The 26,550-nt window shown below is 35.3% G+C and overlaps 1 protein-coding gene across 6 annotated transcripts in view; it reads left to right on the forward strand.

Annotated features, from left to right (window-relative positions):
* Positions 1-26,550, forward strand: part of STXBP5L (syntaxin binding protein 5L) — a 380,840-nt gene that overhangs the window by 189,220 nt on the left and 165,070 nt on the right. For all 6 annotated transcript variants that reach the window (XM_081235109.1, XM_081235110.1, XM_081235106.1 and 3 more), the window contains exons 10-12: positions 14,225-14,303; positions 21,063-21,217; positions 26,242-26,314. In XM_081235109.1, coding sequence (XP_081091235.1) covers positions 14,225-14,303; positions 21,063-21,217; positions 26,242-26,314 — 307 coding nt within the window. The remainder of the gene's footprint in view (positions 1-14,224; positions 14,304-21,062; positions 21,218-26,241; positions 26,315-26,550) is intronic.

Genomic DNA, 26,550 nt, shown 5'->3' on the forward strand with positions numbered 1-26,550 from the left:
CTTTCTGATTTTTCGTTGTTAGTGTATAGGAATGCAAGTGATTTCTGTGCGTTAATTTTGTATCCTGCAACTTTACCAAATTCATTGATTAGCTGTAGTAGTTTTCTGGTGGCATCTTTAGGATTCTCTAATTATAGTATCATGTCATCTGCAAACAGTGACAGTTTTACTTCTTCTTTTCCAATTTGTATTCCTTTTATTTCTATTTCTTCTGTGATCTTCATGGCTAGGACATCCAAAACTATGTTGAATCATAGTGGAGAGAGTGGACATCCTTCTCTTGTTCCTGATCTTAGAGGAAATGCTTTTAGTTTTCACCATTGAGAATAATGTTTGCTGTCGGTTTGTCATGTATGGCCTTTATTATGTTGAGGTAGGTGCCTTCTGTGCCTACTTTCTGGAGAGTTTTTATATAAATAGTGGTGAATTTTGTCAAAAGCATTTTCTGCATCTACTGAGATGATCATATGGTTTTTATTCTTCAGTTTGTTAATATGATGTAATCACACTGATTGATTTGAGTATATTGAATAATTCTTGCATCTGTGGGATAAATCCTACTTGATCATGGGGTATGATCCTTTTAATGTGTTGTTGGATTCTGTTTGCTAGTATTTTGTTGAGGATTTTTGCATCTATATTCCTCAGTGATATTGGTCTGTAATTTTCTTTTTTTGTAGTATCTTTGTCTGGTTTTGGTGTCAGGGTGATGGTGACCTTGTAAAATGACTTTAGGATGTTCCTTCCTCTGCAATTTTTTGGAAGAGTTTGAGAAGGATGGGTGTTAGTTCTTCTCTCAGTGTTTGATAGAATTCACCTGTGAAGCCCTCTGGTCCTGGACTTTGTTTGTCGGAAGGTTTTTTTTTTTTTTTTTTTTTTTTTTTTTTGTGGTACGCGGGCCTCTCACTGTTGTGGCCTCTCCCGTTGCGGAGCACAGGCTCCGGATGTGCAGGCTCAGTGGCCATGGCTCATGCGCCCAGCCGCTCCATGGCATGTGGGATCTTCCCGGACGGGGGTACGAACCCGTGTCCCCTGCATCGGCAGGCGGACTCTCAACCACTGCGCCACCAGGGAAGCCCTGTTGGAAGATTTTTAATCACAGTTTCAATTTCATTACTTGTGATTGGTCTGTTCATATTTTCTATTTCTTCCTGGCTAAGTCTTGGAAGGTTATACCTTTCTAAGTATTTGTCCATTTCTTCCAGGTCGTCCAATTTATTGGCATAGAGTTGCTTGTAGTAGTCGCTTATGATTCTTTTGTATTGCTGCAGTTTCTGTTGTAACTTCTCCTTTTTCTCAATTTTATTGATTTGAGTTCTCTCCCTCTTTTTCTTGATGAGTCTGGCTAAAGGTTTATCAATTTTATTTATCTTCTCAAGAATCGGCTTTTTGTTTTATTGATCTTTGCTATTGTTTTCTTTGTTTCTATTTCATTTATTTCTGCTCTGATCTTTATGGTTTCTTTCCTTCTACTAACTTTGGGTTTTGTTTGTTCTTCTTTCTCTAGTTCCTTTAGGTGTAAGGTTAGATTGTTTATTTGAGATGTTTCTTCTTTCTTGAGGTAGGATTGTATTGCTATAAACTTCCCTCTTAGAACTGCTTTTGCTGCATTCCATAGGTTTTGGGTCATCGTGTTTTCATTGTCATTTGTTTCTAGGTATTTTTTGATTTCCTCTTTGATTTCTTCAGTGATCTCTCAGTTATTTAGTATCACATTGTTTAGCCTTCATGTGTTTGTATTTTTTACAGTTTTTTTTCCCTGTAATTGATAGCTAGTCTCATAGCGTTGTGGTTGGAAAAGATACTTGATACGATTTCAGTTTTCTTACATTTACTAAGGCTTAATTTGTGACCCAAGATATGATCTATCCTGGAGAATGTTCAATGAACATTTGAGAAGAAAGTGTATTCTGTTGTTTTTGGATGGAATGTCCTATAAATATCAATTAAGTCCGTCTTGTTTAATGTGTCATTTAAAGCTTGTGTTTCCTTGTTTATTTTTATTTCGGATGATCTGTCCATTGGTGAAAGTGGGGTGTTAAAGTCCCCCAATATTATTGTGTTACTGTTGATTTCCCCTTTTACAGCTGTTAACATTTGCCTTATGTATTGAGGCGCTCCTATGATGGGTGTGTATATATTTATAATTGTTATACCTTCTTCTTGGATTGATCCCTTGAACATTATGTAGTGTCCTTCTTTGTCTCTTGTAACATTCTTTATTTAAAGTCAATTTTATTTGATATAAGTATTGCTAATCTAGCTTTCTTTTGATTTCCATTTGCATGGAATATCTTCTTCCATCCCCTCACTTTCATTCTGAATGTGTCCCTAGGTCTGAAGTGAGTCTCTTGTAGACAGCATATATATGGGTCTTGTTTTTGTATCCATTCAGCAAGTCTCTGTCTTTTCGTTGGAGCATTTAGTCCATTCACATTTAAAGTAATTTTCAATATGTATGTTCCTATGACCATTTTCTTAATTGTTTTGGGTTTGTTTTTGTAGGTCCTTTTCTTCTCTTGTGTTTCCCCCTTAGAGAAGTTCCTTTAGCACTTGCTGTAGAGCTGGTTTGGTGGTTTTCAGTTCTCTTAGCTTTTGCTTGTCTGTAAAGCTTTTGATTTCTCCATCAAATCTGAATGAGATCCTTTCCAGGTACAGTAATCTTGGTTGTAAGTTCTTCCCTTTCATCACTTTAAATATATTGTGCCACTTCCTTCTGGCTTGTAGAGTTTCTTCTGAGAAATCATCTGTTAACCTTATGGGAGTTCCATTGTACGTTATTTGCCATTTTTCTCTTGTTGCTTTTAACAGTTTTTCTTTGTCTTTAGTTTTTGTCAATTTGATTACTATGTGTCTCTGCGTGTTTCTCCTTGGGTTTATCCATATGGGGCTCTCTGTGCTTCCTGGACTTGGGTGGCTATTTCCTTTCCCATGTTAGGTTAGTTTTCGACTATAATCTCTTCAAATATTTTCTCGGGTCCTTTCTCTCTCTCTTCTCCTTCTGCGACCCCTATAGTGTGAATGTTGGTGTGTTTAATGTCGTCCCAGAGGTCTCTTAGGCTGTCTTCATTTCTTTTCATTCTTTTTTCTTTATTCTGTTCCACAGCAGTGAATTCCACCATTCTTTCTTCCACGTCACTTATCCATTCTTCTGCCTCAGTTATTCTTTTTTTTTTTTTTTTTTTTTTTGCATTACGCGGGCCTCTCACTGTTGTGGCCTCTCCCGTTGTGGAGCACAGGCTCCGGACGCGCAGGCTCAGCGGCCATGGCTCATGGGCCTAGCTTCTCCGCGGCATGTGGGATCTTCCCGGACCGGGGCACGAACCCGTGTCCCCTGCATCGGCAGGCAGACTCTCAACCACTCCACCACCAGGGAAGCCCTGCCTCAGTTATTCTGCTATTGATTCCTTCTAGTGTATTTTTCATTTCAGTTATTGTATTGTTCATCTCTGTTTGTTTGTTCTTTAATTCTTCTAGGTGTTTGTTCTTTAATTCTTCTAGTCTTTGTTAACCATTTCTTGCATCTTCTCAATCTTAGCCTCCATTTTTTTCCAGGTCCTGGATCATCTTCACTATCATTATTCTGAATTCTTTTTCTGGAAGGTTGCCTATCTCTACTTCATTTAGTTGTTTTTGGGGTGCTTTATCTTGTTCCTTCATCTGGTATATAGTCCTCTACCTTTTCTTTTTTTTCTATCTTTCTCTGAATGTGGTTTTCATTCCACAGGCTGCAGGATTGTAGTTCTTGCTTCTGTTGTCTGCCTTCTGGTGAATGAGCCTCTCTAACAGGCTTGTGCAAGTTTCCTGATTGGAGGGACTGGTGGTGGGTAGAGCTGGGTGTTGCTCTGGTGGACAGAGCTCATTAAAATTTTAATCTGCTTGTCTCCTGATGGGTTGGGCTGAGTTCCTTCTCTGTCGGTTGTTTGGCCTGAGGCGACCCAGCACTGCTGCCTACAGGCCCTTTGGTGGGGCTAATGGCAGACTCTGGCAGGGTTCCCGCAAGGAGTACTTCCCAGAACCTCTGCTGCCAGTATCCTTGTCCCTTCAGTGAGCCACAGCCACCCCCCGCCTCTGCAGGAGACCCTCCAACACTAGCAGGTAGGTCTGGTTCATCTCCTATGTGTTCACTCCTTCATCCCCCTGGGCCCTGATGCACACACTACTTTGTGTGTGTCCTCCAAGAGTGGAGTCTCTGTTTCCCCTAGACCTGTAGAAGTTGTGCAATCAAATCCTGCTAGCCTTCAAAGTCTGATTCTCTGGGAATTCCTCCTCCAGTTGCCGGACCCCCAGCTTGGGAAGCATGACGTGGGGCATAGAACCTTCACTCCAGTGGGTGGACTTCTGTGATATAATTGTTCTCCAGTTTGTGAGTCACCCACCCAGTGGTTATGGGATTTGATTTTATTGTGATTTCACCCCTCCTACCGTCTCATTGCAGCTTCTCCTTTGTCTTTGGATGTGGGGTATCTTTTTTAGTGAGTTCCAGTGTCTTCCTGTCAATGATTGTTCAGCAGTTATTTGTGATTACCGTGCTCTCACAAGAGGGAGTGAGCACATGTCCTTCTACTGATATATTTAGATTTAAAGACAATTTTTAGATCAGTTTTAGGTTCACAGCAAAGTTGAGAACGAGATACAAGTATTTCCCATAAACCCCCTGCCCCGCACACGAGTAGCCTCCTCCATTATCAACATCCTCAAGCAAAATGGTACATCTGTTTTAAGTAATGAACCTACATTTCCACATCATAATCACCCAAAGTCCATAGTTTACCTTAGGGTTCACTCTTGGTGTTGTGCATTCTGTGGATTTGGACAAATGTATAATGACTATATCCATCATTCTAGTCTCATACAAAGTAGTTTTAATAACATAAAAATCCTCATGCTCTGCCTATTCATCTCTCCCTCACCCTCTTCCCCCACAACCCCTGGCATTTTTACTTTCTCCGTAGTTTTGCCTTTTCCAGAATATAGTTGGAATCATGCAATATGTAGCCTTTTCAGATTGTCTTCTTTCACTTAGTAACATACATTTAAGGTTTCTCCATGTCTTTCGTGGCTTGATAGCTCATTATTTTTAATGCCAAATATTATTCCATTATCTGGTTGTACCACCATTGATTTATGCATTCACCTATTTAAGGACATCTTGGTTGCCTCCAAGTTTTGACAATTTTGAACAAAGTTGCTCTAAACATCCATGTGTGAGTTTTGTGTAGACGTACGTTTTCAGCTTCTTTGGGTACATACCAAGGAGTGCAATTCCTGGATCCTATGATAACAGTATGTATAGTTTTTTACAAAATTGCCAAATTGTCCAGTTTTCCAAAGCGGTGTACCATTTTGCATTCCCATCAGCAATGAAAGAGAGTTCCTGTTATTGCACATCCTCTTCAGCATTTGATGTTGTCAGTATTCCAGATTTTGGCCATACTAATAAATGTGTCCTGGTATCTCGTTGTTTTAATTTGTATTTCCCTTGTAACATATGGTGTGGAGCATATTTTCATATGCTCATTTACCATCTGTATGTCTTCTTTGGTGAGGTATCTGTTAAGACCTTTGGCTCATTTTTTGTTGGGTTGGTTGTCTTGTTGCCTTTTAAGAGTTCTATATAAATTTTGGATAACAATCCTTTATCAGCTGTGCCTTAGCAAATATTTTCTCCCAGTCTGTGGCTTGTCTTTAATTCTCTTATCTTCCACAGAGCAGAAGCTTTTAATTTTAATGAAGTCGAACTTACCCATTATTTCTTTCATAGATAATGTCTTTGGTGTTGTATCTAAAAAGTCATACCAAAGGTCAGATAGGTTTTTTCCTATGTTATCTTCTAGGAGTTACGTAGTTTTGTGTTTACACAAATTGATCTATGACCCATTTTTAGTTAATTTAGTTAATTTTAGTTAAAAGTGTAACGTCTGTGTCTAGATTCATTTTTTTTGCATGTAGATGTCTAGTTGTTCCAGCATCATTTGTTGAAAAGACTGTCTTTGCTACATTGTATTGCTTTTGCTCTTTTGTCAAAGATCAGTTGGCTATTTTATGGAGGTCTATTTCTGGGATCCCTATTCTGTTGCATTGATCTATTTGTATATCTCTCTCTACATTGTTTTGATCATTTTAGCTTTATAGTAAATCTTGAAGTCCCAGTACTTTCAGCCCTCCCATTTTGTTCTTCAGTATCGTGTTGGCTATGCTAGATATTTTGCCTTTCCATATAAACTTTAAAAATCAGTTTGTTGGTATCCACAAAATCCCAAATTCTATTGGGATTGCATTGAATCTATAGACTACATTGGGAAAACTGACATCTTGACAATATTGAGTCTAACTGTCCATGAACATGAAATATCTCTCCATTTATTTAGTTCTTTGATTTCATCATCAGCGTTTTTTAGTTTTACTCCTGTCGATCTTGTACATATTCAGTAGACTTATACGTAAGTATTTCATTTGGGGGGATGCTAATGTAAATGGTATTGTATTTCAATTTCAAATTTCACTTAGTTTTTGCAGGTATATAGGAAATAAATTGACTTTTGTATATTAGCAATGTATCCTGCAACCTTGCTATAATCACTTCTTAGTTCCAGATTTTTTGTCAGTGCTTTTGGATTTTCTACATAGGTGATTATGTTATCTATGGATGGATAGTTTTATTTCTTCCTTCCAATCTGTATACCTTTTATTTCATATTTTTGTCTTATTCCATTAGCTAGAACTTCAGTACAATGTTGAAAAACAGTAGTGAGAGGTGACAGCCTGGCCTTGTTCCTAATCTTAGTGGGAAAGATTTGAGTTTCTCACCATTAAGTACCATATTACCTATAGGATTTTTGGTGGGTGTTATCAGGTTAACAAAGTTCCCATCTATTTCTGTTAGTGAACCAAACTTGGGTACACTTGCCTGTGTGCAATAAAGTCAATCTGCTGATACCGGGTTTTTGTGAAGAAAAGTACAGCATTTATTGCAAAGCGCCCAATGTGGAGCCAAGCAAGGAGAATGGGCAGCTCATGCTCAAAAGACCTGAAATCCCCATTGGCTTTTAGGGCTTTTAAAGACAGTGTGAGGGAGAGGGTTGCAGAGTACATGATCAGCTTGTGCTCAGTTCTCTGGCTGGTTGATGGTGACATAACAGGGTGATGTTTCTAAAATCTCGATCATCAACTTTCTGGTTCCAGCTAGTCTGGGGTCTACATGCTGATGTCAGCATGCAGTTAACTTCTTCCACCTGGTGGGGTTTTTTTAGTATCTGCAAAACAACTCAAGGATATGGCTCCAAATATTATCTATAGCTCTTGTGGAGGAGCTAAGTGTCCTCATGATGTTTTATGGCTAATTAATATTATTTTGTCTTGCTTAGCTGTTTTCCTTTGTTCCTGTATTTTCTCACTTCTTTAATTAAAGGTGCTCTTTGGAACTTGGCAAAGGCCTAGGAAGCTAAACCTTCCTGTACAAACAAGAAGCTGGGGACACAGTGGGGTGTCTGTCTCTGAGAAGGCCTTTCAGGGTCCTGCTCAGTTTCATTCTAGTTTACTGAGAGTTTTTGTCATGAATAGGTGTTGGATTTTGTCACATGCTTTTTATGCATCTATTTATATGATGATGTGGTTTTTCTTTTTTAGCCTATTGATATGATGGATTGTACCAATTGGTTTTTGAATGTTGAACCAGCCTTGCACACTTGGGATAAATAGCACTTAGTCATGGTGTAGAATTCTTTTTACTACACTCTCTTTTTTCTCATATCCATTTTCATGAAATACCTTTTTCCATCACTTCACTTTCTGTCTGTGTCTTTAGCCCTGAAATGAATCTCTTATAGAGTGTATTGTGGGCTCTTGTTTTATTATCCAATCTGCCACTCTCTGCCTTTTGATTGGAATGTTTAGTGCATTGACCTTTAAGGGAATTTTTGATGATTGCCATTTTAAACCTTGTTTTCCAGTTGATTTTGTATTCTTTGTTCCTTTCTTTTAGTTTTTGTCTTTCCTTTTATGGCTTGATAATTTTCTTTTGTATTATGCTTGTGTTCTTTTTGGGTTTTGTGAATCTATTTTATGTTTTTGATTTCTGTTTAGTGTTTTTCAAGTGTATTAACCCATTACTATATCTACTTGCTTTAGGCTTGTAGTCATATAGGCTCAAACACATTTTTAAAAAATCTCCATTTTCTTACACCCCTCCTCAACATTTTATGATTTTGATGCACTGTTTTACATCTTCATGTTTATCCTTTTGCTATTCGTTGTAGTTTCATCACGTTCAAAAAATTTTTTTTTTATTTTCTGAATTTATGTGCTGGCTTTTTAAAGTGATTTGCTTTCCAACTGTGATTTTCTCTTTCCTATAGAGTCTTGCTTCTTTTCTGTTTAGATAAGTCCTTTCACTAGTTCTTTTCGGTTAGATTTAGTATTGCTGTATTCCTTTAGTTTTTGCTTATCTGAGAAATTCTTTATCCCTCCTTCTATTCTAAATGATAATCTTGCTGGATAGAGTATCCTAGGTTGCAGGTTTTTCCCTTCTAGGGCTTTGAATGTATCTTGCCACTCTCCTCTGGTCTGTGTTTCTGTAGAGAAATCATATGATAGCCTTATGGGAGTTCCCTTGTAACTGACTCTTTGTTTTTCTCTTGCTGCCTTTAGAATCCTCTCTTTTGCCATTTTAATTATAATATATCTTGGTGTAGGTCTATTTGGGTTCATCTTTTTGGGGACCCTCTGTACATCTTGTACCTAGATATAATTTCCTTCTTTAGATTTGGCAAGTTTTCAGCCAATTTATTTGTAACTTCTTCAAATACATTTTCAATCCTCTTTTCTCTTTCTTCTCCTTCTGAGATCCCTATTATGTGTAAATTTGTTTGCTTTATATTAGCCCATAGGTCTTGTATGTTGCTTTCATTTTGTTTTTATTCTTTTAATTGGTCTTTCTGTCTGTTGTTCTGACTGGGTGATTTCCATTCTAATCTTCCAGATCACTTATTCGTTCTTCTGAATTATGTAGTTTGGTATTTATTGCTTTAGCTCAGCAAATTAGTTTTCTAATTTTAATTGGCTCCTCTTTATAGTCTCTGGTTCCTTGTTACAGTGGTCTGCATTTCTATTAATAGCCTTTCTTAATTCCTTCAGTATTTTTATTACGTCCTTTTTGAACTCAGGATCTGGTAGACTGGAGAGATCTGTTTAATTGTTTTTTCGTTCAGGGGATTTCTCTTGTTCTTTTAATTGGAAGTGGTTCCTCTGCTTCTTCATTTTATATTTCTGTGACTCTACGAATTTAGGAGAAACAGTTATCTACTGTGGTCTTGAAGGGCTGTTTTTATGTGGGACCATCCCTGTGTAGCCTGTGTGAGTCTAATATTTTTGGTTAGAGGGCTGTTTTTAGTATGGATGCCTTCTTTGGCTTTCCTCAGTGTGTGCTGCCTGTTATCCTCTTGATGTGGGGTGTGGCTGGTGTTGTGGTGATCAGAGCCTGCACTGGATGTTGAGCGGGGCCTCCTTTTTGCTCTGTGGTTTACACAGCCCTGTTGGGGATAGGGTATGTTCCCCAACTGTTGGAGTAGAAGCTCCCTGATCCGTTTCTAAGCTGTGGTGTGAGGTAGGTGGGACTGAAACACTTCCACTGGAAGAAGAGCCACTGACTGTTCCTCCACAGGAGCTGTCTATTGGGAAGTGCGCTCTGTGGTCTAGCCCATTACCTGTTGTGTGGGCTCACAAAGTGTACTGTTGTTGGCACTGCCCTTGGCCCTGCCTCAGCCTTGAGAATGCAAGCAATCAGCCCAGATGTCCCTCAGGCGCTGTGCTCACCAGTCCACCAGCATAGATATGCTGGCACAGATCCACTGAAATCAGGCACTGGGACCCGCCGAGACCTATGGAGTCAACCCACACCTCGACCCTGCCTCTGCATGTTCTGGCAGCTGCTAATGCTGGATCCACACAGCCACGGGAGTACCAGTAGTCTGCTCGAATATTCCTTAGGCACTGAGCTTACAAAGGAGATGATGGCATAAATCCTCAAAAGCCACCAGGACACTGCTCAAATTTCAGCCCCGCTTCCAAAGTTGTGTGGTTCCTGGGGATCAGCACAGATTTCAGCCTTGCCTCTGAGTGTGGACAGCCCATGGTGCTTGTGTACTCCCAGAGCTCACAGAGGCAGAGCTGTGTCCACTGCAAGCATGTTTTGGTGGGGCTCCACCCTTCCCTTCTTGCACACACTAACAATGGGGCTTCAGTGGCGGACTCGGGCTCTGTCCTGCATACCCCCAGTTGTAGCCTAGGGCACACTCCAGCCCCTTCAGGCTGAAATAGGTAATTATGTTCCATCTTTTGTGTGTGTGTGTGTAAGTCTTTTATCTCTGTCTGTCTGCCTCTTTTCTGGTCAGTTTAGCTAAAGGATTGTCAATTTTCTTGATCTTTTTAGAGAATCAAATTTTAGTTTAATTGATTTTCTATATTTTTCTCTTTTCTATGTCATTAATTTCTGCTCAAATCTTCATTATTTCCTTCTTTCTTTTTGCTTCAGGTTCAGGTTGTTCTTTAATTCTGTGACTTAAGGTGAATGGTTAGGTTAGTGATTTCATATATTTTTTTTTAACATAGCTGTTCGTAGGTATAAATTTCCCTCTCTGGTCTGCTTAGGCTTCATCTCAGAAGTTTTGATGTGTTGTATTATACATTGTTCTACAATTGTTGAACAATGTTGTGAACATTGTTCATTGTATGAACAGCATTGTACCTTACATTGTTCTACAATATTCTTGGTTTTTTTCTTTGACCCATTTGTTATTTACTCAAGGGTATATATTATATATATGTATATATGTATGTGTGTATATATATATATATATATATATATATATATATATATATACAAACTCACATATGTATGTATAAAATTTGTTACATTAGCCTTTTTGCTTCTTATTTGTGGTTCTCTTCCTTTGTTCTTGTGGACTCAGGTTGCCATTTGGTGTCACTTTCTTCCTCCAGTGTAACCTTGTTCCCATACACCTTCTTTGTGTTATTATTTTCAAATATATTATATATCCCATATTATAATTATATACACATTACTTTTTACATTGCTTTTTTAACCAGTTAAGATTGGAGAGGAAATATGCAATTACACTGTCTTTTATAATTATCTACATTAATTACTTTTCCTTGTAATCTTTTTGTGTGTGTGTGTAGATTCATATTACTCTCTTTCAGCCTGAAGAACTTAAGTATTTTTTGAAAGGGAGCTCTGCTAGTAACACATTCTGTCAGTTTTTGTTATTTGGAAACATCTTTATTTCACCTCCATTTTTTTTTTTTTTTTTTTTTTTTTTTTTTTTGTGGTATGCGGGCCTCTCACTGTTGTGGCCTCTCCCGTTGCGGAGCACAGGCTCCGGATGCGCAGGCCCAGCGGCCATGGCTCACGGGCCCAGCCGCTCCGCGGCATATGGGATCCTCCCAGACCGGGGCACGAACCCGTATCCCCTGCATCGGCAGGCGGACTCTCAACCACTGCGCCACCAGGGAGGCCCTCACCTCCATTTTTGAAAGATAATTTTGATGAACTTTGATTCTTGGTTGACAGGGTTTTGTTTTTTTTTTTCCCCAGTCCATTAAGTATGTCATTCCACTACCTTTTGGCTTCATTGTCTTTGGTAAGAAAGTTAGCTATTAATCTTATTGGGGCTCCCTTGTATACAATGAATCATTTTCCTCTTGCTGCTTTCAATATATAGATATTTTTTGCTTTTAGTATTTTTACCTTGATGTGTCTGGGAGTAGATTTCTTTGATTTTATCCTACATGGAGTTTATTGAGGTTCTTACATGTATAAATAATGCTTTTCAAAAAATTTAGAACATTTTCAACCAATATTTCTGTGAGTGTTTTTCTCCTCCTTTCTCTCCTCTCCTTGCAGTACTCTCAAGATGCACATGTTGGTGTGATTAATAGTATCCCACTTTTCTTTGAGACTGTTCACTTTTCTTCAGTTTTTCCTGCACAGTTGTGATTATCTTCTCCTTGTTTTCCATTATCAGTATCTTACATCCTCAAAATTTATTAAATAAATCCATATTAATATTTCTGAGACATTGCTTTACACATATTATTTCCCAACTTGAAAGCTTCCAATGACTCTCCCTTGTCTATACTTCAAATTGGTTTTATAGATTGCCATTGTATGGCTCTTTTGTACCTCATCAGCCGTTTTGCACTCTTCTTCTACATTAATCTTTTAATCTGCCCAATTTGGCTTATCCATTATTCTCTCAACATACTAGGCACATTCTGCCTTCATGTCTTTTCTTATACTCTCCTAGCCAACTTCTATCTTTTAATGCTTAATCTAGCTTCTAGAAAGTCTTCTGTGAAAATCTAGATAAGTCTTCTATTGTAAAAGGAAGCCACAGTTTTATTCTCAACGCCTACAACACTTCATGTCTATCACTTGTTTATGGTACCTCATGTTGTCATTTTCAAAAATTGTTTTGTTCAGTTTAGTAAATTTTAAGCTTTTTGGTAGTCAGTTATTTCTTTGCATCCTCCCACTTAATACAGTACTCGGAACATAAGGAAAAGCAATAAATGCAGTTGTTGATACTGTTGTTTTATGCAATGTGACATTTAAGCATATTTCAATTACTGACAGGCAATGAATATAATCAAAACAGAAAGGCTTCACCCCCAAATTAATTATTAGAGTTGGAAATTGAAGTAAAACATTAATTAATAAAACAATTATTCTTTTCTACTAAAATCAGTGCATGAAAGTGATATTTATTGATTGAAAAATAGTAGTTGGTCCCATATATATAAACAACTGCAAATATACTGTTTTGGTCAACTAATGGTTTGGCAATTATTAGAGAAGCTCTGGATAGTAAAAACATCAACTGAGAAGAATGGGTCTCTTTGCTGACTCTGTCACTTCCTTCAGTTCTCTCTATTTCCATTCATTATCAAAACTAGTAATCACCAACCAGATGTTCCTCACCTCTAAGACCACTGTTCAGAGTGAGTCCCTGAGCCAAAGTTGTCTCTTTGTAATGATCTATATTTAATATCAGCAATTCTTTTTCATATATAATATATTTAATGTCAGCAGTTCTTTTTCACATACAATATAGATACTTCTAATCCTGTTTTACAATGTGAATGATATTGACCAATATTTTATTATTGGGTTGCCTCTTTAGTTGACATAAGATAAAAGAAAGAGAAGGCAATTTCAGAAAGCATGCCATGGAGCAGATAAGGTGTATTCTATGCTGATAGCCCGTTAAGCAAATTGGATAAAATTGTCCTGACATCCTAGTTGGATTTGGCTTTGCCATTCTGAAGCTATTCTAAAATTTTAACTTATATGCATGTAAACATCTCTCTACATAATAGGTTTCTGTGTCTATAAACAGCTGTGGCAATACAAGAATAAATAGGGTAGTTATTAAAATAACAAACAAACATATCTTGAAAAACAGATGAATTTTATCAAAATGAGACGTAGAATTATAAGTAAAATCATAACTAGAAAGATAAGTATGTTATAGGCAGAAGTAGCTTTATTTCCATTTTAAACTCTTCTTGATCTTTCATTCAGACTCTTATGGAGTCTAAACAACATAATGCTTCCCTTATAAGAAACTATTATTTTTGTTTTATGCAAATAGAGGACATCATTAAAATTTTTAAAAATCATGAAATATACCATCAGTGTTCATTGTCTAATGGACTTTCCTTTAAATAAATTTGATGAAAAGGCAAAGATTTTCATAAGTTTTAAATGGCAAATCTTTCTGCATAAGAAAGGGCTTTGCTTGTTTTATAGGTAAAATTTTCAGCCTAGTATGGATTTTTCATTATACATTTCATTATGCAGATACGTATGTATGTGTGTGTCTTCAATTCTGAAGTTGTTTATCTTGAAACTTAAATAATTAAAATAACTTTATATGATACTGTATTTATACATGGAGAATGTGAAGCAATACAAATATGATGTTTACAAATAACTTTATTGTTTATATAACAGTCAATTATTAGGGCTCAACAAATTGTTTATAAATTTAACAAATATGTTAGGATACATAGAAATGTGTTTATTGTATTATGAAAAACACATAATTACATTTAAAAAATATTCCTTTAATCAAGCTTTTAAAATTCTCATGGGTTAGTACAATTTAAATCATATTTAATAAAATCCTTTTTCTTTCTTTAGGAAAAACTCAAAGAGAAGGAAGAAAATCTGAATCTTGCAAACCAATTCTTAAAGTAGAATACAAAACCTGTAGAAACAGGTATGCATTTTTACTTTGAGAGTTATGGGAAAATATGTAAGAAACAGAGACAAGAAATTCAGATAACCTTTAATGTTTATATATTGTTTAAAGTTTTACATAATTATATTAACTGGCTGAATCTTCTTCATTGATAATAACAGATTTCTTATTGTTCAACTGGCAAATGTATGATGTCAACGTTATTATAAATAGCAACTCAATTATTTTAAAATTTATATGAATATTCAGATGAGTATTATATACATTTTTAACAATGTAGGACTTTTGGGCCATGCAATTACAAGCAGCAGTCATTCAACATTATTAAACAGCAGAAGCTATGTACCTGTTGGTATTACGCATGAATTAAATACATAACCAAGTCTCTGTACTTTAGGATCTTACATTCTGAAGTTGGAAAGATTATAGTTAGTTGGGAAGGTAAACATTTATGTATATTGCCGTAATACAATAGTGCTAAATTTTAAGATACAGAAAATTAAATAAAAAATAATATTTAATAGAAATTTATCTTGTATATACAGCAGCCATATCCTGTGCATCAGCAATGTTTATACTTACAGTAATTATTAGTGGCAATACTCTCATCCAGAATTACCATAATTACAAATCTTGCCTAGACCTTAGTTTTATTTTAAGTCTAAATTGGATAATTCTACTTTATATTTCTTAAATATTCACACTAGAATATTTTCCTGTTGTCATAGGTGCATTTAATGTTTGCTTATAGCTACTCTTCTCAAGGTATAGTAGATAGATGGATCAATACCTCTTTAGCCCAGCCTAATGTTACTATGTATAACTAGTAAAAATGATCATGGTTTTATTACTATTGTAACTAAAGTATTAAAACACTTAAAATTTAATCATTATGGATGAAAATATTTTACATATATTCTTTTCCTTCTTAAAACAGTGTTTATAACTTAAACTTTGCTTGAGTCTTCAGGCTCAGTGTTATTTACATCCATTGTTATACAGTGTTGCACTTCAAGGACTATTGAAGCAGTTGAGCACTTCACACTTAATAACTGTTCCTAGCAGCTTGTGTTTTTTTTTTTTTCTTTTCATTTATGTATTTGTTTTTGAAAGTGCTTCTCTATCCTTCAGTTTTGGGCTATTGGGACTTCTAATTTCCATTGTGTTATCCACTAGTATCTAGTCTTTTATTTGCTATAGACTAAGAAATTTGAAACCCTAGTTTGTAAAATGAGAATAAAGAGGTTCATGTGAAGGCGTGAGAGGTTTTTCCCTGATAAAGTACATGATCCATGGACTTTATGACATGTATTTTGTTATATATAAATGTATTTTTTATGAGGTACTCAACAATATGTAGCTTAATTCAATTAAAATGTATTAAGTTATTACTGCATAATGTGCATTGTGCAATTTGTTTGGGAAACTAAAATAGAAATTACTGCCTGCTTTTGAATCTGTTATGGTCTAATACCAGAAGTAAGCCCATAAACTCGTGGTTTCTATACAACATGTGAGGTGCTTTTATAGAGACATGCTATGAGAGCACAGCAAAAGGACAGCTAACCTTGCCTAAAGGGAGTAGGAAGGACAACAATGAAGAGAAATCACTGAAATTCTTCTTAGGAAAGGAGATGCCTGAGATGGGATTTAAGGGATGGAAGATAGGATGGTGCCAGATGAAGGGAGAAAAGGGTAAACGTGAAGAAAATGTACTTCAGAAATCAAGAATTCAAGGCAAGGCAGTTTAAAATAATGATTAAGATCATTGCGGCACTATTTACAATAGCCAAGACATGGAAGCAACCTAAATGTCCATCAACAGATGAATGGATAAAGAAGATATGGCACATAAATACAATGGGATATTACTCAGCCATAAAAAGGAACGAAATTGAGTTATTTGTAATGAGGTGGATGGATCTAGAGCCTGTCATACAGAGTGAAGTAAGTCAGAAAGAGAAAAACAAATACCATATGCACATATATGTGCACATACGCACATATATGGAATCTAAAAAAATGGTACCAGTGAACCTAGTGGCAGGTCAGGAATAAAGATGCAGACGTAGAGAATGGACTTGAGGACACAGCAGTGAAAGGGGAAGCTGGGTCAAAGTGAGAGAGTAGCACTGACATATATACACTACCAAATGTAAAATGGAAGGCTAGTGGGAAGCTGCAGCATAGCACAGAGAGATCAGCTTGATGCTTTGTGACGACTTAGAGGGGTGAGATAGGAAGGGTGGGAGGGAAGCTCATTAGGGAGGGTATATGGGGATATATGTATACATATAGTTGTTTCACTTTGTTGTCCAGCAGAAACTAACACAACATTGTAAAGCAATTATACTCCAAGAAAGATATATATAAAAAAAAAAAGATCATTGGCTTATGGAGTAAGACAGCTATGTGACCTTGAAAATTTTAATTAACTCTTTTAAAATTTAATTTTCTCATCAACAATACCTATCTCACTGTGATGATTGTGAGGATCAAATTCAATTATGCATAAAGTTTGTAACATCATAAATTTGATGAGAGGCACATAGTGGATTTCTTAATAAAAAAAGTTATTACTATCATCATCAAAGCCATGTTATTTCTCACTGTTAATATTTTTCAACTGATTCTAAATTGCTTTGTTCTAGTAATTGGTAGCTCAACTTTGTGTAGAAGTAATTCTTCAGATTTCTAATGTGAAATAATTATGTATTACTAGTCATAATTACTATCATGCCACTTACTATGCACTGTAGTACATTGTGTCAATTTGTTGTGATTACAACTGTATTAGAAAAGCCTCTTCTAGAAGCAGTGGATCCACAGCTCAGAACAAAAGGAGACTACAAAAACAGAGGGGCACTGAAGTTGAGTCCTGAAAGGTGTTGCCACAGCAAAATGGGCCATAGTCTGGAAGTGGAAATAGATAGCTATATTTCCGTTCCATTTAGTATACAGCAAATATTTTGTGAAGTCAAAAATTGGGATGGCTGTAGCATGAGCAGGAACTTTAAGAAGAGCCTTACCATATATGCTGCAGCCTTACCTATGCTGCATAGGTAACAGATGTAAAGGGTATGTTTTCTGTTTAATTTTATCTTAAACTAGCCATTCACAAACTTGCTTTACATTTCTAGGGATAAACAACCATTCTGCTCAGGAATCATTGGTCCCCAGTCATCAGTTTGCTTACTGAGACTCCAATCACAATGGCCTCAAGGCTTAATAATTTTTTTTTTTTTTTTTTTTTTTTTTTTTTTTTCTTTTTGTGGTATGCGGGCCTCTCACTGTTGTGGCCTCTCCCGTTGCGGAGCACAGGCTCCGGACGCGCAGGCCCAGCGGCCACGGCTCACAGGCCCAGCCGCTCCGCGGCATATGGGATCCTCCCAGACCGGGGCACGAACCCGTATCCCCTGCATCGGCAGGCGGACTCTCAACCACTGCGCCACCAGGGAGGCCCTAATAATTTTATTGTTTAAAAAAAAAGGAATAATGATCTCTTTACCTGCTATCACTAGCATTATCAGGTTCTCTGTAGTTAATAAAAATAACCTTCTGCTAGTTTTGTAATCCCTTCATGTTGGGGTCACCTAGAGATAAGACTTCATGGGTAGTTAAGTTCTCCAAGCTTTAGTATACCCATCTATAAAGTGGGAATAATAGTAGTAGTTCTCTCATTGGGAGGGTTAAATACAATAATGCATGTAAAGTTCTTCACACAATACCTGGCACATCATAATACTCAACAAATGTTATTTTAACATGTATTACATTATGTTACACAATTTATTTAATCCTGTTGCTTTCATTGAGACAATAAGGCTCAGTGCTTTTTATTATATCTATTTTACAAATTATACAGTAGACTTTTTTTCTTTTGGTGTACAGTTCTGTGGATTTGTAGCACATGTATAGATTCCTGAAATTGACACCACAATAAGAATACAGAAAATTTCCATATCCACAAAATTCTCTCATACTATCCCCTTACAGTCACACCTTTCTCCACACCTAACCCCTGGCAACCAGTGGTCTGTACTCTGTCTCTATAGTTTTGCCTTTTTGAGATGTCATATAAGTGTAATTACATATTATGTAACCTTTGATCCTAGCTTCTTTTCCTCAACATAATGCCTTTGAGATTTATCTAAGTTGTTATCAGTAATATTTAATTGTTATTAATGTTTTCTTTATGTATGAAGACATTATCAATCATATGGTTATTTATTTCTTAATCCATCTGATAAATCTCTCAAGACACACTTGTATTAATTAGTAAAGCAGGCAGTTTCATGTGATAGCACTTACCAAAGTGTATCCCTTTAATTACTAATTGTATTCATGGAAAAAAAGGTCTGTAATCAAATAACTTTGAGAAATATGAAAAGTTCTGGGTTATTTAAACAAACTGGATTCTTTACAATTTTTCAGAATATTTAATATATGGCGTGAGTTATAAAATTTCAGAAGGGAGATATATATACTTTGCAAGTGTTTGTCAAATTATTTATTTATTTATCTACTTATTTATTTAATTTTTTAGAACACCTATTAAGGTGTATTCCACAGTTTGAGAACTATTAGACTAGAAATGATAAACACTCACTAGCTGCTTGACCCTGAACAAGTTATTTAACCTGCATTAAGCCCAGACTCCTTATCTATGAAATTGAGCTAATAGTACTTTTCTCATCAGGATTGAGGATTACAAGATTGTGAGGATTACATAAAACTTACTTTATATATACACAGAGCACAATATATGCCACGTGGTAAACATTCAGTAAATTGTAGCTATTTATTACTTCAGGCAGTATAGACCACAATTTAGGAGAATAGGCTTTGAAGGCTGATAGATCTCAGTTTTCTTTTGGGTTTTTCTGCTTAATTGTTATTTAACCTCATTAATAAAATGAGAACAATACTTCTGAGGATTTAATGTGATAATTAAATATCTAATGCAATTATCCATGAGTGGTTCCCTGAGCATTTTCCTGAGGAAATAGCTTTTTATTCAATCATTCAGTAATTTACAGAAAAGTGCATGTATATCAACAATTACTTCAGACCCAGGGTTTTGTGATGCAAAGTCATAATAAGAGCAGAAAAGATTGTGCCTCCTTTGAATACTAGAAAAGACATTTTCCAATGTGCTTACAAATAAGGGAGAGTAAATTGCTTCTTATCCTATGTTTAGATTAGTACTAGGAGATGAGAGTAAATTCACCCACTTTTACATGGGCAAAATAGATATTTATGCCCTTTATTAATATTTGGAGCAGATAGTTAAGCTCAATATTTCTGAAAAGATATTATGTTCTCCAAGTCATGAACTTTGTTGCAAAACAAAGCAGCAGAGGTGCAAAAACCCATACTCATTTCATTAAAAATGATTTTTAAATCTGAAGATGTCTTCTAAATAATCTAAGTACTATGTATTTCATAGAAAAAACAAACTTGCTTCTTAATACCACCATTAGTAGGTTGGTGCTAATTAATATGTCTAATTACTGGGGCAAAACTAACTCAAGTCAATTGATGCAAGACTCAAGGAAAATAAATTAGAGCATTTTCCCTTTTTTAGCTTACAACTCAAATATTTGTATGAAAATATTAAGACAGAACTTTAAATAAAAATTAGTGAAGGCATTTTATATGTAGGTTTTGATGGAAACTTTTTTAAAGGGTTTTTTGTTGTTATTACATAGCCAGCATAAGATTAGCAAATGTCCCTTTGATAATGTTTGGTATTATGTACGATACAAAATGGAAAAGAAAGGGAAATCTTATGGAGTGAGTTCTAGAAACAAGTAGATTCTTCAGTTTAGTAGATGGATAGAAGTGAATTATTTAGAGAAACATATGTTCTCAAGGAATTTGGTACAATAAAAGTGTCTAGTTCCTTTAAAAATTTTTTGGAGAATATTTTCAGTTTGGTCCTATTGAAAAATACTTTATATCAACACACATTTTCTTTTATATACATATAATAAGGATATAGATATTTGAGAAAAAAATGAAAACTTTTGAAGATATTTCATAACTTTCTGACAGCTATGATATTTTATGGTCATTTCAGCCCCACTCTATTATCTAACTGTAACTTGCAGTTAACAGAAATGAAAAAATTTGTTCGAAGTTAGTTTTACAAGCTAAATAGAACTGGCTGACCCTAGGTAAAGTTGAGAAGAAGGTCACATTTACTTTTGGTGAATCATTTTCCCATTACATATTAGTTTTCTCCATCTGTTTGTCATAACCCTTTCCCACAGAAACTCTATTATGTAGACTTTTCATGTTACCTTCTACCATTCTGGGCTTGCCACTGTCACATTTCATTTCATGTTGAAATTTGCCTCTATTTCTTAGTGATTTGGGGTCCCACCTGCCTACTGGTTAATATGATAAAGTAACATAGCCTAATATTCTAATAGTAGTAATTTAGAGTTTGGTAACCAACTAATATATGTGAAGATGTTCTGCTGAGTCAGTGAGCATCTTCCCCTCTCACCAACCTCACTGCCTTTCCCCCATCTCACCTCAACATCTTTAGATTGATTCATTAGTAATTTTAATGGTGAGAATATACATCCAGAAAAAAGGAAATGGTAGAATAGTAAATTGTTGGGTGAGATATTTGGGGCCAGGAAAGGCTTTTACTCTCTGTCAAATTATTGTATATAATCCCTACTAAGCCCATTCCTTTTTGCCTCAATACTGTGAGATTGTGTCATCTTAAAGAACTCAGTCTCATTAACTTTTTTTCCTCTGTAGTGAACCATTCATAATATTTTCTGGTGGACTGTCCTATGACAAAGCTTGCAGAAGACCAAGTTTAACCATCATGCATGGAAAAGCAATTACAGTGCTTGAAATGGATCATCCTATCGTTGAATTTCTAACTTTATGTGAAACACCCTATCCAAATGGTAAGTAACTAAAATGAAACTATTAATGTTGAAAAATCATTTTTGAAATGATAAGTTCCTAATAAAATTAAGCTTAAATATTTTTAGTTTTAGCAGCTGATATCTACTGTGATACAACACTGTGAGCTACAGATGCTGGAGCAGGTTCTGCAGCTGTACCTACTTGAGAAAATGGAAGTAAGACAGATGTAGTGCAACAGTGCTGGAGTTTCAGGTTCTAATATCAGGTAAGTGCTTTAAACTTTGATAAGGATGGTGGAAGCTGAGCTGGGAGGGTCCGATCAGGGTCCGGGGTGAAATCACTTGGAGAAACTGAGGTCTCCTAATAGCCTTTCCTAGGCCAGCTCCACCCATCCCAATCCTGTGCCAATCAAAGTTAAAGCACTTACCTGATATCAGTGATCTGTAACTCTGGTGGTGCTGCATCTGTTTCACATCTGGCTTTGCTTCAGATGCAACTGCAGCACCTGTGATTACTCTAGGATTGCTGATGTATGGTTAGTGATTTATTCCAAATTTGAAATAATTAGAAGAGCCTTTGGGAGGAGAGGTGCTTATGTATTTTTATCATCCCAAATATAAAGACTTTGTAAACATAAAAAAACAGTCTAAACTTATATGCAAACTGTCTAATGGAATCTAATGATGAAATATTTTAATAATGAAATCTAAAAATTGAGAAAGGTGAAATATAAAAAGGGAAATACGAGTTTATGATTAAAAAAGATAGTATGTGTGTATATATTACTACATTTTCAAGAGGGAACATAGATGTAGGGAAAGGAACACTGTACTTGGAGACAGAGTATTTGGGCTTATGATTTAGCTCTGTCACTTACTAGCTATGTGACCTTGGACAAGTCACTCCACATTTATGAGTTTGATTTATCATTTGAAGAAAGAATATAATATTGATCCCACATGATTACTGGAAGGCCAAAGGGAATATACCTTGTAAACTATGAAGATAAATAGCTATTAGTTTTATAATAAATGTATTAATTTGTTTTAAATTATTGAGTTTCATATTTAAAAACTGAAATAAAGTGATATAAAATAACAATCAATGTGGCACTTTATTCCCAGAGTTGCCAGGGGCAGCCAAATTACTTGTGTTGTAAATTAACCAACAAATATTTATTGGATGCTTCTATGGCCTCAGTATGACAAGAACTTGTTGAGAATATGGATGAAGTATGAAACTGATCTCTGATGTCAAATCAGAAAATCTGGCCACATGAGGAAGATAACTATGACTTAAGTTTAAAAAATATAACGCCTTAATTAAGCGCTGAGTTATACGAATCAGAGTTTAAATAATGTACCAATTTATAGGCTAGTCAGGTAGTAGATGACTGAAATATTCATGCAAAGCTTCATGGAAAAAGTAGGATTTAGATAGGGCTTTAAGAATGACTTGGGCCTTGAAAATAATATTGAGTAAAGGTTTTAGAAATTGTGAGGTTTTGCTAGAGTGAGATCAATTCAGAGAAAAATTTGAAAGCCTTTTGTAGGTATTTGGAAATAGGGAACTACAGAGGAATTTTGAGGAAATATTAAGTGAAAGAAAGCAATGTTTTAGTGTGTGGGTTTGAAGAGAGAGACCCTGAAATCTAAAACTTCAGATTCCAACTGGGAGGCTTTTTTGATAATGTACATTAAAATGGTCAAGATCTGAAACAGAGTGTGCTGCTTGTAGGAATGGAAGATGAAAACCTATTGAATTTGGTCAACAACTGGATTAGGGAGTGATAGGAGAGATGAGTCAAAGACAACATTTTAGGAATATGGTTTCATATGCAGTAATAACAGTTCTTAGAAAGAGAGAAATATACGTTTGAGTCAGTAGAGTTGTTTAGAGAGCAGACAAAGAGAGGGAAAAGGTCTTTAATATTTATTTTTGAGTCATCAGAATATAGATGCTCTTTGGAGTTGTGAGAATGAATGATAAAGGAACAAAGAAAGAAAGAAAGAAAGAACAGAGGACCGAAAGCTGAGCTTAGGAAAATGCCTTCGTCTAAAGAGCCTCAAGAAAGAAGATGTGCATACCAGTAATAGAAACTGAAAATGTGTGGTTGCCAAGATCAAACACTATAGGTATATGTGTATATACATTTTTGCACATCAGTAGAGATGTTAGGACAGTTTCTAATAATGTTAAAAAAATTATAAATGTACTGTAACCAAGCCTAATCACTTCTAAGCCACATATATTACTTTGCTTTTCAGAGAAGTGGTAATGAGGATGGAACTTTTTACTTACTAGGAGCTGGGAGAAATAGTTTAACTTTACTCAGTAAAATATAAGTGTATTTTATTAACTATTTCTGATTAAAACAATAGTACATGAAAAAGCCAGAAAAGAACCCTGCAATACACAAGAGTATATAGTGAAAACTTTCTCACTGCCCTTCCAGAGGTAACCACTGTTACTAAGTTTCTTATGTATTTTCCCCCAAATAATGTATGCATATATGCATTATCTTTTTTATACAAATGACAGCATACTCTATATGTTGTTCTGTATCACACTTTTTTCACTTAACAGTATACAGTATTTTGATTATGATTCCATATTAGTAAATATGGAACTTTAATCTCCTTTATAGCCACATAATGATAAGTGTTATGCATATGTTAAACAAAATACACTTATTAACAGTTTTTAATATTGCTGAATCATTCTGACAATTCAGCCTATTTCTCAAAGTACACAAATGCCTAATCCTCTTATCTCAGGGGGCATTGCCCAGAGTAACTAACCAACTGTACTCTGAATTTGTCAGTTTTGCATCTATATTTAATTGTATCTCGTCTTCTACAAGTGTCATAAATAATGCATTTCTCTTCAGAGAAGTAGTATTTATGATAGAGCCTTTCCATCTTGTTGGGGGCTAGGGTTAAAAGGCTGAGCCTGCTCAGAAACAACCAATCTAATTAAAAAAAGTAATACAGTTGGCATCTATTGACTACTTACTATAAGCCAGCTTTTGCATCAAACATCTTTATATACATCTAATCTTTATTAACAGTCTAAGGTAGTATTATTTTGCCATTTCAATGGGTAGAGAAATTGAAAATCAAAGAAGTTAACTAATTTGCCTAGGATCAAACTGTTAATAAATAATAGACACAAATTGAACCTAACACTGACTCCAAAGGAAATCTTTTTATTCAGTGGTTACCACAGCACACCGAGTACTTCTACAAACGTGAAACTTTTGCTACCAGTTTTTATTATTTGAAAAGAAACAATAATCTAAAACAGGTGTAATTACCTAAAATAAAAATTTATTTAAGACTTTTGCTCATTCATGCCAGTGTCTCAGCTGTTTTATTTTTGTAGCCATTGCTTCCCAACCAATGATTTTCCTAGAGAGGGATGAGAAGACAAAGAGGAAACTAGTAGTATTCTTCAAACTGAAAAACAAACGAAAAAATCCCCAAACCCCGAAACATATTGAAATAATGTTGAAAACTTAAAACAACTCTTAAGAGATAAGGGAGAAGAGGGGAAATGCCTCAGTTTGAAAAAGTTTGAGTAGCAAATAGTTTGAGGACTGTATACTGTTGTATAAATATGCACCCAAACAAGGTCAGGCTCCTCAGTTTTTGTTTTTTTGATTCTAGTTTTTCTCTCATAGCTTGTGACTTAAAAAATAAATATGAATATGTTCTGTAGCTTCTCAGGACTGGAAGGACTGTGAAGGCCATCTATTTTAGTTTACCATTCAAGACTTGAATATTCTTGAATACAAAATTCCTGCCAAGTGATTGTTGAGTTTAGGATTAAATACCTCTTAAACTAGCCAGTAGAAACTGCTGGTATAATGACAACAGCATGCATTAAAGTTTCAGGTCTATAACTTACTAGTTTTGTAACCTTGTGCCAATCTCATAACCTCTTTGGACTCCAGTTTTTCTGTGAAATGAAAAAAATGATGATACATGCTCTAGCTACAGAGAATCAAATGCCATGTATGTAAAATGTTTTTGTAAATACTTTTTTCCTTAAATTGAGCTAACACTGTAACTGTGGCTTTCCTTTATTAGTCCTTTATTACAGATGGAAAGCAATGTCTTCCTTAACCACTATAACTAAATTAGTGCTCCCCCACCAACCAGAAGTCATTTCTTATACTATTACCCTTGTTATTTTTTTCATAGTTCACTTTACTTTCTGAATTAATCTTATTTGTTTACTTGTTCACTGTTTGTATGTATCCCTAGATTGTAAACTTTATTAGAACAAAGACCTTGTCATTCTTATTCCCCTTATATCTTTTGTTCTTAGGACAGTTTCTGGAATATATTGAAGGAAGGAAGGGAGGATGGAAAAGGGGAGAAAGAAAGGGTTGAATTTTAAGAACTTGAAAATCCTAGGCTATCCTCAGACTCTGATTTTTTGAGATATATACTCTTGGGCACATAGTAGGAAGTCTTTAAGTACCTGTTAAATCACATTGAATTGAAAGTAATTTTTTTAGTATAAGGAGTGTTGCTCTCATAGGGAGGTGAATATGTATCACAACTGAGAGAAGCAGAACTATTTCCTTAGTATATCTCCTGTAGGCATGAAATCAGATCTGAAATGGAAGGTTATGGAAGACTAAGATAAATGTGAGATGGAGGTGACAGACTCACTCTCTTCAAATAATCTACTACTAATCATGATTATTGAGGTATATTTAACTCTATGCTATGCAACTTCTCATTTTTTCCTTGTTCCCTATAATGGTCTTAAACATTGTTTGAGAAACACATCATACATATATATATATTTTGAGTCCCACGTTTTTCTTTTTCTCTTTTTTTTTAAACACCTTTATTGGAGTATAATTGCTTTACAGTGGACAACATATATTTTTAAAAAGCCCTCTTTGTTACTTCGTATTTTGGCTCATATTTTGGTCTTCTCAAATCATTTAAATAACATTTATACAGGAGATAAAGGAAATACAAGTTTGGTGATTTTGTAAAATGTTAAATATGAAAACTTTTCCATTTTTTTTTTCTACTTGTAGAATTTCAAGAACCCTATGCCGTTGCTGTACTTCTGGAGAAAGATCTCATTGTAGTTGATCTGACACAAAGCAAGTAAGTTGTCCGTGTACGATTAACACTATTTTAAACTCTATTTATTGCAATTAAAATATAGGAGGACATTATAGATAATTGACATTAGAATTCTTTAGATGGTAAATATTCTTTATGTGGAATATTGTTTTGCTAGAATTACAAAAATGTAATTTGGTTCAGTAATGAAAAGTAAACCAGGAGAGTTTAGGGGACACTGAGAATATTGTAAGATATTTTAAAGGCAACACCTGATG

The sequence above is a fragment of the Mesoplodon bidens genome (genome assembly GCF_964165515.1).
Source record: "Mesoplodon bidens genome assembly, chromosome: 5".
NCBI classification, from domain to species: Eukaryota; Metazoa; Chordata; class Mammalia; order Artiodactyla; family Ziphiidae; genus Mesoplodon; species Mesoplodon bidens.